The following is a 12,307-nucleotide window of genomic DNA, read 5'->3' as shown; positions in this document are numbered from 1 at the left end:
TCTATTATCGTGTGGGAATAAATTCTCAGAGTTTTGCGGGTGCGGGCGGGAGTGGACATACATATTGCGAGAGCGGGCGGTTATGGTCAGAAATTCGGCGAGCGGGATGAAGAAAACAGTCCCGCGCAGGGCTCTAGTCCCAAGTCCTGTTTTCAGATGAAAGCAAATTTTGCATTTCATTTGGAAATCAAGGTCCCAGAGTCTGGAGGAAGACCGGAGAGGCACAAAAGTCAAGTTGCTTAAAGTCCAGTGTGAAGTTTCCACAGTCAGTGATGGTTTGGGGAGCCATGTCATCTGCTGGTGTGGTTCCATTGTCTTTCATCAAGTCCACAGTCAACGCAGCTGTCTACCAGGAAATTTTAGAGCACTTCATGCTTCCTGCTGCCGACAAGCTTTTTGGAGGTGATGATTTTATTTTCCAGCAGCATTAGGCACCTGCTCACAAAGCCAAAACTACTAGTACCTGGTTTAATAGCCATGGAATAACTGTACTTGATTGCCCGGCAAACTCGCCTGACCTTAAACCCCGTTGAAAATCTATGAGGTTTTGTTAAAAGGAAGATGAGGGAACAGAGACCCCGAAATGCAGATGAGCTGAAGGCCAATATCAAAGCAACTTGGGCTCCATAACACCTCAACTGTGTCAAAGGCTGATCAGCTCTATGCCATGCCGCCTTGATGCTGGAATAATTGCAAAAGGAGGCCCAACAAGTACTGAGGACATAATACAGTACATTAACACACTTTTCAGAAGGCCAACATGTGTTTAAGATCCTTTTTTTATTGGTCACATGAAATATTCTAATTTTGTGAAATTCTGGATTTTTTTTTTTTTTTTGTCTTTAATCCATAATCATCAAAATTGAAACAAATAAAGGCTTGAAATATTTCACTTTGTGTGTAGTGAACTAATATAACATTCAAGTTTCACTCTTTGAAACAAATTATTGAAATAAATGGACTTTCCCTCGATAATTAAATTTTGTGGCACACACACCTGTTATCCTTGAATTTGGCAGAATTTATTTATTTTTATACAGTGTTTTTTTTCTTGTCCTTTAATCTGATTGGCTGATAGGAGTGTAATATTAGAGCAATATCAGAAGTCAAACAGCCGCTTCACAGTTTGTAATCATATCGCTCCGTTTGCGGTACTTCTTACAGCGAGTGTCATGGTGGACGCCCAAATCCAATATAATTTTAGAAATGTTACTATTTTTGTGTCATGTAATGTAGTTTTAAGAGGTTTTTAGGCGAGGATGTACTTGTTTATAGTTTAAATTGCGACAACGTTTTCGGACATGAGAGCTCCAGATTGTCAGCGGCCATTCTGCACTCATGAACCCGCATGAGAGAAGCCTCAGCTTGGCCAGATCTTCTGAAATTTACAGTTGGCTTTGATGTCTCTGTAGTGGTTAAACATGAGATATAATTCTAGCAGGCAGTCTTTGGTCTCATTAATCTATTCCAGAGCAAATCGTTTTAGCAAAATGTCATGTAAATGTATTAAATGTTACTATTCAATACATAATGTTTTATATAAATAATAGTATAAAAGTGTTTAAAAGTGTTTAGTATTAAGAAACAGAGCATTTGTTCGTGGTGGTAATTTTAGTTACATTGTTCTGCCGTTAGATGGTGACTAGACTGTTTTACGAGTCAGCAATAAAGACGTATATACTGAAAAATTAGAAACTGAAGTAATTTTAGTTTAAATTACTTCAGCTGCATGACGCTGCTATGGTTAATGATATGGAAATACAACAAACAATGTACTGCCACTTTATAAAGCCACTTTTTGTAATATATATGATAAATTACATTAAACATGTAATTAATCTCAGTAACATGTTAAGCATGCAATTGTCATATATTTTTATGTGTAGAATCTATCCAAATGTATTTTTTGTGGCTCTGTCTTTGTCTATTCAGAAAGAGGAAGAGGAGGCTCGCCAGAAAGAAGAGACAGAGCGTTTACGTCTGGAAAGAGAGAAACACTTCCAGAAAGAGGAGGCTGAGAGGATGGAGAGGAAGAAGGTAAGCTAATTTAGTTTTTATTAAGCACTTTTTAAGGTAATGACAGGGTTTTAATGTTATCTGAGCATGTTCTTGTTTGTCACAGCGCCTTGAGGAAATTATGAAACGCACACGCCGATCTGATCAGGTAAGATATAACTGTGAGCACTTGCAATCTTCTTTTCAGCGTTGTTGCCTTTAATTTAGAGTGTTGGCTTTTCACTAACACACACACACTTTCTATTTACTTTCTGTTTTAAAGAAAACCACACCACAGAGAAATGGCGATGCCAGCCAGCAGAGTGAACAGAATTCAGGTGATTCATGAGTTTTACATTTGCATATGCACCAGTGTTTCCTTACTCTGACATGACATTTCTCATTAACAATGCCTGTTATGAACTGCTCATTCTCTTGTCTTTCTTAGCAAGTTCAGTATCCAGCAGCCCTTCGGTGACTGTGTCACCCCCTCAGGCTTCGGAGACATCTGAGACGGTACGCAGTGACAGTAACGGACACACGGGACCCAGCTTCATTACACCTATACTGCCCACATCAGGTCACAGGTGAGACCAGAGTACCATGTTTTTTATAACTAATCATAAGTTGAGGCTTGAGAGTTAACATGATCTAAAACATAACTTCAGTTGGCTTCCAACTTGCATCATTTTCCCAATCCATAGTGTGACCAAAAAGTACAAAATGGGCCATTCTACAGAATTTGTACAAACCAAAAAAGACAGTTAAAAGGCATTTAAGTATTTAAATCTTTCATTATCCATTGAAACCCGCAATAATATTTACAATTTCAAGCTTAAACTTAATATATAAGCTTAAAATATATATAAAATCTTCATTTAGTGGGTACTTTCAATCAGTTTTTGATTAAAGAAAATGATATTGAAATAATTTTAGCATTTTATACCGTTGTTGCTTTTAAAAATGTCTTTTTTATTTTTTTTATTAAAAAAAAAAACTTTAAAAAACTTTTATTTTCTTTGTAAATTATGAAACTATTTAAAAAAAAGTCTTTTTAATGCATGTTTAATTCCATTGGCTGAGACTGGTTTTAACTACAGTGTATATTTATAATAATTTATATAATATTGATGTGCGTCTCTCTCATAGCTACATGGTGAGTAGATGGAATCCCTCATTTTAAGTTAAATGTGTTCAAAACTATGAAAAATCTGTGTGTAACTTTAAAGAATGTCACTACCGAACACCATTTTTCTGTAATTGAAAACACTTTTTATGGGTGTTTTTCCATAGCATTTAGTTTTTATATGTGTACAACTATTCAGAAATCTGCTAGTTAACCCTGTGCTGATTAGCATCTTTGAGCTAGGTTCAAAAGTATCTAAAATTGTCATTATTGTTTCCGTAGTGACAAAGGTGAACACATAATCCTCTATTTGGTGGAAATAAACAATTTTAGTACAGTTTATGTAGTTTTTTAGTATTTTAAAGTTTTAATAGTGTTTTAGAATGTGGGTTACAATTTTGTAATGTAATGTGGTCACTCCCAAAACTTTACTGTCACTACAGAAAATGTGCTGTCATGACCGAAACATGGGATGTTTTGTCAAAAATAAAAGATACTGAATTATCAACTAAGATGTTATGATAGTGTTTGGTTCAATGTATATTCAAACTAATGAATCCTTAACTTTGAGATCGGTATGATCAACTTTTTGCCTTTTACAAAGAAAAAAAAAATTCAAAATACAACAAATGCCATAAACCACACTTGAAATATTGTTCAAATTGTAAGTGTTATTGATTTATATACTGACAAGGAAAATGTAAGCAAAATCTTAATAGGTCAATATAACCCTTCTTATTCAAATATTTATTACTGTGTTTTGGTAGTGACAAATTTGTGATACAATATGAGAATCACCTGCACAGTTACTAGAAATGTGTGCCTTGGATATTATGCAATTTGCATACATAAAAAAATTGTGCAAAAGACATTTTGACTTTTAACCAATTCTGTAAAATGGCCCATATACACATTAAAATTAAATAATTATTGAGCTGATTTTTAGTGGGTTTTATGGCTGTATTTCATTTTTTTTTATATTTAAGATGATATTGAGATGCTTACTACACATTTGCTGCCAGTGTTTTCTTTTAAATTGCTTTTTTCCCCTTATTTCAAAGTCACTTTGAATAATTGTCTGCTAAATGGATTAGTATAACACAATAAATGGTTTTCTGCAGCCCTCTACTGGTGATAAGAGGAACACAACTTATTTTTACATCTCTAAGCACTTAAGATGGTTTGTTTACAGGCAGTATGAACACTATTTATTTACATTTAAAATTATTAATTTAGTTGTGCATTTTAACCAAAATGACTTCTAATGACAATACAACAATATGCTTAAAGGAGTAGTTCACTTTCAGAACAAAAATTTACAGATAATGTACTCACCCCCTTGCCATCCAAGATGTTCATGTCTTTCTTTCTTCAGTCGTGAGGAAATTATGTTTTCTGAGGAAAACATTTCAGGATTTCTCTCCATATAGTGGACTTCTATGGTGCCCCCGAGTTTGAACTTCCAAAACGCAGCTTCAAAGGGCTCTAAACGATCACAGCCGAGGAAAATAGGGTCTTATCTAGCAAAACTATATTTAATTACAATTTATATACTTTTTAACCTCAATTTCTCATCTTGTCTAGCTTGGCAGAGATTAAAAAGTATATAAGTTGTAAATGTTTTAAGAAAATAACCCATCGTTTCACTACATAAGACCCTTCTTCCTCGGCTGGGATCAATTAGAGCCTTTTGAAGCTGCATTTAAACTGCATTTTGGAAGTTCAAACTTGGGGGCACCATAGAAGTCCATTATATGGAGAGAAATCCTGAAATGTTTTCCTCAAAAAAAAAAAAAAATTCTTTACAACTGAAGAAAGAAAGACGTAAACATCTTGGATGACAAGGGGTGAGTACATTATCTGTAAATTCTTGTTTTGAAAGTGAACTACTCCTTTAAAGGGTTAGTTCACTCAAAAATCAACACTCAGTCATTTAATTACTAACCCTCATGTCGTTCCAAACCTTTAAGACTCTTCGTTCATCTTCCCAACACAAATTAAGATAAATGAAGATTATAAAATTATGATTGAACCACTGATGTCACATAGGCAGTTTTACTAATGTCCTTACAACCTTTCTGGACCTTGACTGTGGTAGTATCCTTGCTGTCTATGGAGGGTCAGAAAGCTCTTGGATTTCATCAAAAATATCTTAATTTGTGTTAAGAAGATGAACAAAGGTTTTACAGGTTTGGAACGACATGAGGGTGAGTAAATAATGACTGAACTAATCCTTTAATCAGAGAAACTCATATTTGTTTGTAATCTGACACCTTTCTTCACTCCAAGTGTGGCTGGCCAACTCAGAGAAAACGGCGCCGTCACAGAGGCCTTCGAGGAGGTCATAGAGGTTCCTATGGGGACCAAACTGTCCCGTCAAGATGGAGACGGAGAGGAGGTGGAAAATGAAGAGGAGGAGAATAGAAAGGTTCCCTTATTGGCTTTCAGAGAGAACGGCAGCATGCATAACGTCAGTGGACTAGAGGAAAACCCGGCGCAGTAGAGTTCAGGTCAGTCAGGCTGGACACAACATGGATTGGGGGTGACGTTCCATACCCTCTTTACCTTATTTAGATAGCGTTTTCCCATTATAGATGTATAAACATTTATAATGCTGGAAATGAAACATGCAACGCAGGAAAGAAAGAAAACCGAGTCGGCGGGAGACCCCTACCTGTACTTCTCTTCATCTGACACTTAGAGAACTAAAATGGAAATGATAAAATTCTCTTAACTTCTACTTCCTGTAATCAGCTCCTGTCTCCTTAAACTAAAGTTGAACGTGGAACCACATCTTCCGTCTTTTGGGGGGCCGAAGTCGCATCTAATACTTGAAGAAAAGTGTCGTCGCTGTTGTGGAAGCTCCTGTGAAGTGCTAACCATAAGGAATGTGTGACAAAAGAATGATGTTTGTTGTGTTTGCATAGATTTATGGCAAAACCTTGAGTTTTGCTCTCGTTATGCCAGCGATTGAATGGCTGAACTCTCTGCTTAGTTTTATAATTATTGTTTGAATGAAGAGAACATATTTTCTTCCCTCTTTGTAAAGCTTGAACAGATTTTTGCCTCTTGAATTATGAATTTTGCTATGGTTTGCATTTGCAAAGACCTCATCTCATTCCACCCTAATGTACGGCTCTAAATGTGTCATCCTAAAATTATATATAATTTTTTTTCCTGATATGACTGGGTGAATCCATCTTAGAAACATATCCATGATTTATTTAAACTCAAAATATATGGGGAAAAAAGTATTTATACAGTAATTGTGGGAAAAATAATTCTATGTTATGTAGAGTGTAAATAGTTGTTCTACTGCCTATACTTAATGCTGATTCAAAACAATTTGATTGTTTTTTCCATTACTTTTATGGGTTAAAACATGACCTGGATGTGTTTTTGTGATGTGTGAGATTCACTCAGCTGTTGTTTTGAGTAGCATTAATCACAGACATCTGAAAGCAACTTGTGCTATAGAAACTTATGCATATATAAATTCTAACGTCTATTTCATCAGTAGAACCCATACAAGCTAATCGTTAAAAATCATTAATAAACAATGAGCAGAATCTCTTTAAATTGAAATGCTGCTACCTATGTTTTTCCTCTGCCTTATCAGATGAAGTGAAGTTTTGAGGATTTGTTTGTAGAGCTGTTAAAGGGCTGGTTTTTGTTTTTGAAAGATCCTCTTTATATAATAAGCTTGTAACACATGCTGTCAGCCCTGTGAGTCCTGCTGCATCATATAACCATTTCCATTCAAGCCCTATGAGACACCGCCATCAATATTTGATAGGGCTTATGGAAAACCAAGTATCCTACAGTATATAGGACATATTATAAAGCAGTTTATCTTGTAAACAACTTGAGACTGTCTCACTTTGTTTTTTGTTGTAATCAGTATCAGTGGATGGTCAGTGGACACCATGCAAAAAAAAAAGAAGCAGGGATCAATTACATATCTTGAAACCAAGAAATTGTAAATCTCGATATGCAAACACTAAAAAAGTATGGGGTGGGTGAAGGTTTAAAACAAGCACAACTTGTTTACTAAGACAGATTTCTTCTGATAAAGCACCCATGTGCCCTTGAACAAACCGACAGCACTGAGCACCGCTTTAATAAACTGAAACGTTTTCTCCCAACCAAGTCGATCTATATGCATGTACAAATTATGAAAATCAATAAACTTTTTATCTAGAAACGACTAAGGCTGCTTTGTGCATATGTCTGTGTCAAATGAAATTGTCACAGTAAATTACATTTGACATTTTGCTGGCCTAGATAGTGGTTTATATGGTGTTGGTGTGAAGCTGGCATCTTTTTTTTTTCCCATGAGGTTTAGATGTTTAAGAAAACCATGTAAACTTGCATTTTTTTTTTTCCCAAAGAGGGATCTTGAAATTTTCAGTGGTTTTCAACAGCATGCCGCAGAGCCTGTTAATCAAGTGTATATTTAATGTGGAATATTTCTTTAATTTAGGGAACTAAATTATGTGTATTTCTTAGGTATTTGTGGAAAAAATATGGTCCATGGTCCAAAACAAATCAATCATTTAAAAAAAATGTTTAATCAAATATGATCTATACATTTTTCAAGATGTATGGTATGATGTAAGCTAGCATTTAACAATTTGAAAAAAAAAAAAAAATCACCAAGGCTATATGTTTTTGATTTAAAAATTCAGTAAAAACAGCAATATTGTGAAATATTATTACTATTTTAAATAACTGTTTTTTATTGTAATATATTTTAAAATGTAATTTCTTTCTGTGATGCAAAGCTGAATTTTCAACATCATTACTCCTGTCTTAATCACTTTAATATGTTGATGTAATGCACATTTCTTCTTATTATCAATGTTAAAAACAGTTGTGCTCTTAATATTTTTTGGAGAAAATATGTATCACAGTTTCTACAAATGTATAATAAAACAGCATTCATTTAAAATAGAAATCCTTTGTAACATAAATGTTTTGACACTTTTGATCAGTTTAACGCATTTAATACATAGAATATAAATTTCTTAAAAAAGACCCCCAGATTTTAAGTGGTTGTGGAATCATTAGAGTAATGATGCTGAAAATTCAGCTTTGCATCACAAGAATAAATTACATTTTATATTCATGTACAGTTGAAGTCAAAAGTTTACATTCACCTTGCAGAATCTGCAAAATGTAAATTATTTTGCCAAAAGAAGAGGGATCATACAAAATGCATGTTGTTTTTACTGACCTGAATAAGATATTTTTACATAAAATGACATTGTTTAGAAGTTTACATACACTTGATTATTTATACTGTATTGTTACCTGAATGATCCACAGCGGTTTCTTTTTTAAGTGATAGCTGTTCATGAGTCCCTTGTTTGTCCTGAACAGTTAAACTGCCCGCTGTTCTTCAGAAAAATCCTTTAGGTCCCATTAATTTTTTGGTTTTTCAGCATTTTTGTGTATTTGAACACTTTCCAACAATGACTGTATGATTATAACAACTGAGGGACTCAAATGCAACTATTACAGAAGGTTCAAATGCTCACTGATGCTCCAAAAATGATGCATTAAGAGCCAGAGGGTGAAAACTTTTGAACAGAATGAAGATGTGCACATTTATCTTTTTTTACCTAAATATATATTTTTTTCATTTGGTACTGCCCTTCAGAAGCTACAGAAGATACTTCCATGTTTCCCAGAAGACAAAATAACTTCAATTTACCTTGATCTTCAAATTCAAAAAGTTTTCACCCCCCAGCTCTCAATGGACTGTGTTTCCTTCTGGAGCATCAGTGACCATTTGAACCTTCTGTAATATTTGCATATGAGTCCCTTAGTTGTCCTCAGTGTGAAAAGATGGATCTCAAAATCATACAGTCATTGTTGGAAAGGGTTCAAAAACACAAAAATGCTGAAAAACCAAAGAATTTGTTGGGACCTGAAAGCAATTTAACTGTTCAGGACAAACAAGGGACTCATGAAAAGCTATCACTAAATAAAAAAGAAACAAAGCTGTGGATCATTCAGGTCACAGCACAGTATTAAGACTCAAGTGGATGTAAACTTTTGAGCGGGGTCGTTTTTATACGTTTAACTATTATTTTCTCTTGTGGATTATATGTAAACATCTTTTATATGAAATATCTTATTCAGGTCTGTGCTAAATACATGTTAAAAATAACATGCATTTTATATGATTCCTCTTATTTTGGTAAAATAATTAACATTTTGCAGATTCTGCAAATTTTTACATAGTAGCTTACATTATATCACACCTCTTGAATAATCTGATATCCATGGTGAAAATTGTTGCATTTAACAAACATACCAAATTGCTTTATTTTGAACACAATGTCTTTAACATTGTCTTCAAATGTGTCCGAAATCTTTCTCCGATCAGAACATAAAGCACTGGGTTTAAGCAGCAATGTGAAAAAGCCAACAGCCGGCAAGTGTAATATGCATAATCAAGACGAATGGATACATTACAGTCTATGAATGAAGACCAACCATAATCCTGCAGAATTCTCAAGAACATAACAATGTTGTATGGAGCCCATCCGATGAAGAATGCCAGCCCGATGCAAAATATAAGCTTAATAGTCTTGTTTCGCCGTTTTGTTCGCGTTTGTGCGATTGTCTGGAACATTCTAACGTAACAAAATCCCATGATGCAAAATGCAATCAAGAAGAAAACATTTTGGAAATAAACACTGACATGTTTTACCTGAATACTGTCAAATTCACAGTAAAGACTCTCTTCGTGTTCTAAGACTTGGCTACGAAGAGAGACTAACAGTGCAGCTGTTCCACTCAAGAGCCATATGATAAAAGGAGCAACTGAAAAGCATCTGCATCTGTCCCAGTCGGACAGAGGATGAACCACTGCCATGTAACGCTGAACAGTCATTAGAGTCAAAAACAACACGCTGCTGTAAAAGCCAACGTAGAAGAGAAACTTCACAGCTCTACAGCCAGGCTCTCCAAACGTCCAACCCCAAACGAAGTACAAAGCCCAAAATGGAAGTCCAAAAGTGAACAGCAGATCTGACAAAGCTAAATTGAAGATTAGGATGTTGATCAGCGATCTCAGCTTCTCGTACAGTACCAGGATGAGCAGAACCAGCAGGTTACCAATGCAACTAAACACAACCAGAAGAGCGAAGAACACTGGAATAACAATGGATCCAACTTTGACCACATCTTCTTTGCGACATAGTTGGTCTTCTGTTTCTGGATAATCTGTATACCCTTCAGTCATGATGTTGTCTATATAATCATATTAATTTAGTCATTAGAATTGAGTATTATTGTATATATGAATAAAATAATAAAGAAGAATATTCTTACCTTAATTTTGTCAGTTCTGTTAGTAAATTGGTAGAAAACTGCACATCAAATTGAAGCTGATATTTAGTAACGTCTAAGTTTAGGAAATGATATTTCAGTGTTTTTATGTTGAATGGGAGGGTTAAAAAAGACACCAACCTCAAAACTCAGTCATTTCTCCTTTCCTTTATAAACGTGAAATGAAAGTATCGTTTTCACAAAGTAAGCAGTTGTTCTTTAAAAGTGCTGTGGCAATTCCTTAGTAACGTTTTAAGGTAGTTGCCAGTTAATGGAAGTTTCAAAACAATGTCACCTTATTTGTTTCATTTTTATGTTATTAAGTAACATAAAGCAAAGCTGTAGCCCTTTGTTTCAAGATTACAACCCATTGAAGAACAAGAAATAAATTCATGTGTTTGTCAGAATTGTGACTGCATTTGAAAAGTTGCATAAGTGCACTACCAGTCAAACGTTTGTGAACAGTAAGATTTTGAATGTTTTTTAAGTCTCTTCTGCTCACCAAACCTTCATTTATTTCATCCAAAGTACAACAAAAACGGTACAAGTTTGAATTATTTTTTCAATAGTTTTCAATTTAAATATATTTAAAATTCCTGTGATTTCAAAGCAATTTTTTTGTATCATTACTCCAGTCACATGATTCTTCAGATTCATTCTAATATGCATTCTATCATGCTAATATGCTGATTTGCTGCTCAAAAACATTTATTATTATTATTGTGTTGAAAACAGCTCTGTTTTCAGGTTTCTTTGATGAATAGAAAGAAGAACAGTATTCATCTGAAATAGAAATCTTTAACATTATAATTGACTTAAAGAATTTAAAGCATTCTTGCTAAAAAGTATTAATTTTTTGTAATTGTTTCCCAACCTCCTAAGTATAAAAAAATTATACTGACTCCAAGCTTTTGAATGGTATAGTGCTATCTTTCTATTCAGAAAAGAATCCTGAAAAAAACTGGTTTACATATTTATAATAATACATATGTTTCTTATTAGCAAATCAAAATATTAGAATGATTTCTGAAGGATCATGTGACTGAAGCAATGATGCTAAAATTTCAGCTTTAAAATCACAGAAATAAATTAAAACAGTTATTTTATCTATTTATTTTAAATAGTAAAAATATTAAAAAATTTAACTGTTTTTGCTGTACTTTGGATAAAATAAATGCAGGCTTGGTGAGCAGAAGAGACAAAACTTCTCTCAAAAACTTTTGTCTGGTAGTTTTTTTTTTTTTTTCAAAGGTGATAATGGTTCTAGGGAACAGATGTACTGTATGTAGGCTACAAACATATTAATATTGTTGATATTAGCCTGTTAAAAATTGCATGCAAAAAAAAAAGTTTGGCATGATCTCGAATCTTCCATTTTCCTGTTTATGTAGGTCGATGATGAAGTGCTTCCTGCCACAGACCACAATTTACACTGTCACGTGAAAGAAAAAATAGTCACTTTCCAGTCATAACACATTTGACGGATTTCACTGCACAAAACCAAAACTGCATAATCTGCATATTCACAAACAGTTTTGGTTTGCTTTACAGTAATTATGGGTGGGAGTATTTGAGAAGGTCACAACAATTCATTCACAACATTCAAAAAAAGTAAAAACTTGATTCTGTTGTGTATTCAAATTAAAACATGCTTTTAACACAAAAATAGCATTTAAATATTTTGTGTTTCAGATGCTCTTTGTAATTTGTGACCCTGGACCACAAAACCAGTCATTAAGGGTCCCTTTTGATAAAATAAAGATCTGAATAAATAAGGGCAATGTATGGTTAGGATAAGACAATATTTGGCCGAGATACATCAATACAGTAATCTGAGGGTGCAAA

The 12,307-nt window shown here is 34.1% G+C and overlaps 2 protein-coding genes across 2 annotated transcripts; one reads left to right on the top strand and one right to left on the bottom strand.

The window, feature by feature from the left end:
• The first annotated feature begins 287 nt into the window (after positions 1-287).
• Positions 288-7,328, top strand: LOC141290619 (ensconsin-like). Its single transcript, XM_073822729.1, has 6 exons — positions 288-332; positions 1,933-2,037; positions 2,123-2,164; positions 2,279-2,333; positions 2,444-2,582; positions 5,411-7,328. Exons 1-6 carry the CDS (start codon positions 288-290, stop codon positions 5,622-5,624), a joined length of 600 nt encoding a protein of 199 aa, XP_073678830.1. The 3' UTR covers positions 5,625-7,328.
• A 1,041-nt stretch (positions 7,329-8,369) lies between these two features.
• LOC141291540 (chemokine XC receptor 1-like) lies at positions 8,370-10,464 on the bottom strand. The gene has a single exon (XM_073823692.1). The coding sequence runs from the start codon at positions 10,374-10,376 to the stop codon at positions 9,453-9,455; it is 924 nt and encodes a 307-aa protein (XP_073679793.1). The 5' UTR covers positions 10,377-10,464; the 3' UTR covers positions 8,370-9,452.
• Positions 10,465-12,307: the final 1,843 nt, after the last annotated feature.

This window comes from Garra rufa, chromosome 18 (assembly GCF_049309525.1).
Source record: "Garra rufa chromosome 18, GarRuf1.0, whole genome shotgun sequence".
Lineage (NCBI taxonomy): Eukaryota > Metazoa > Chordata > Actinopteri > Cypriniformes > Cyprinidae > Garra > Garra rufa.
This window is presented reverse-complemented; position numbering and strand designations above follow the sequence as displayed.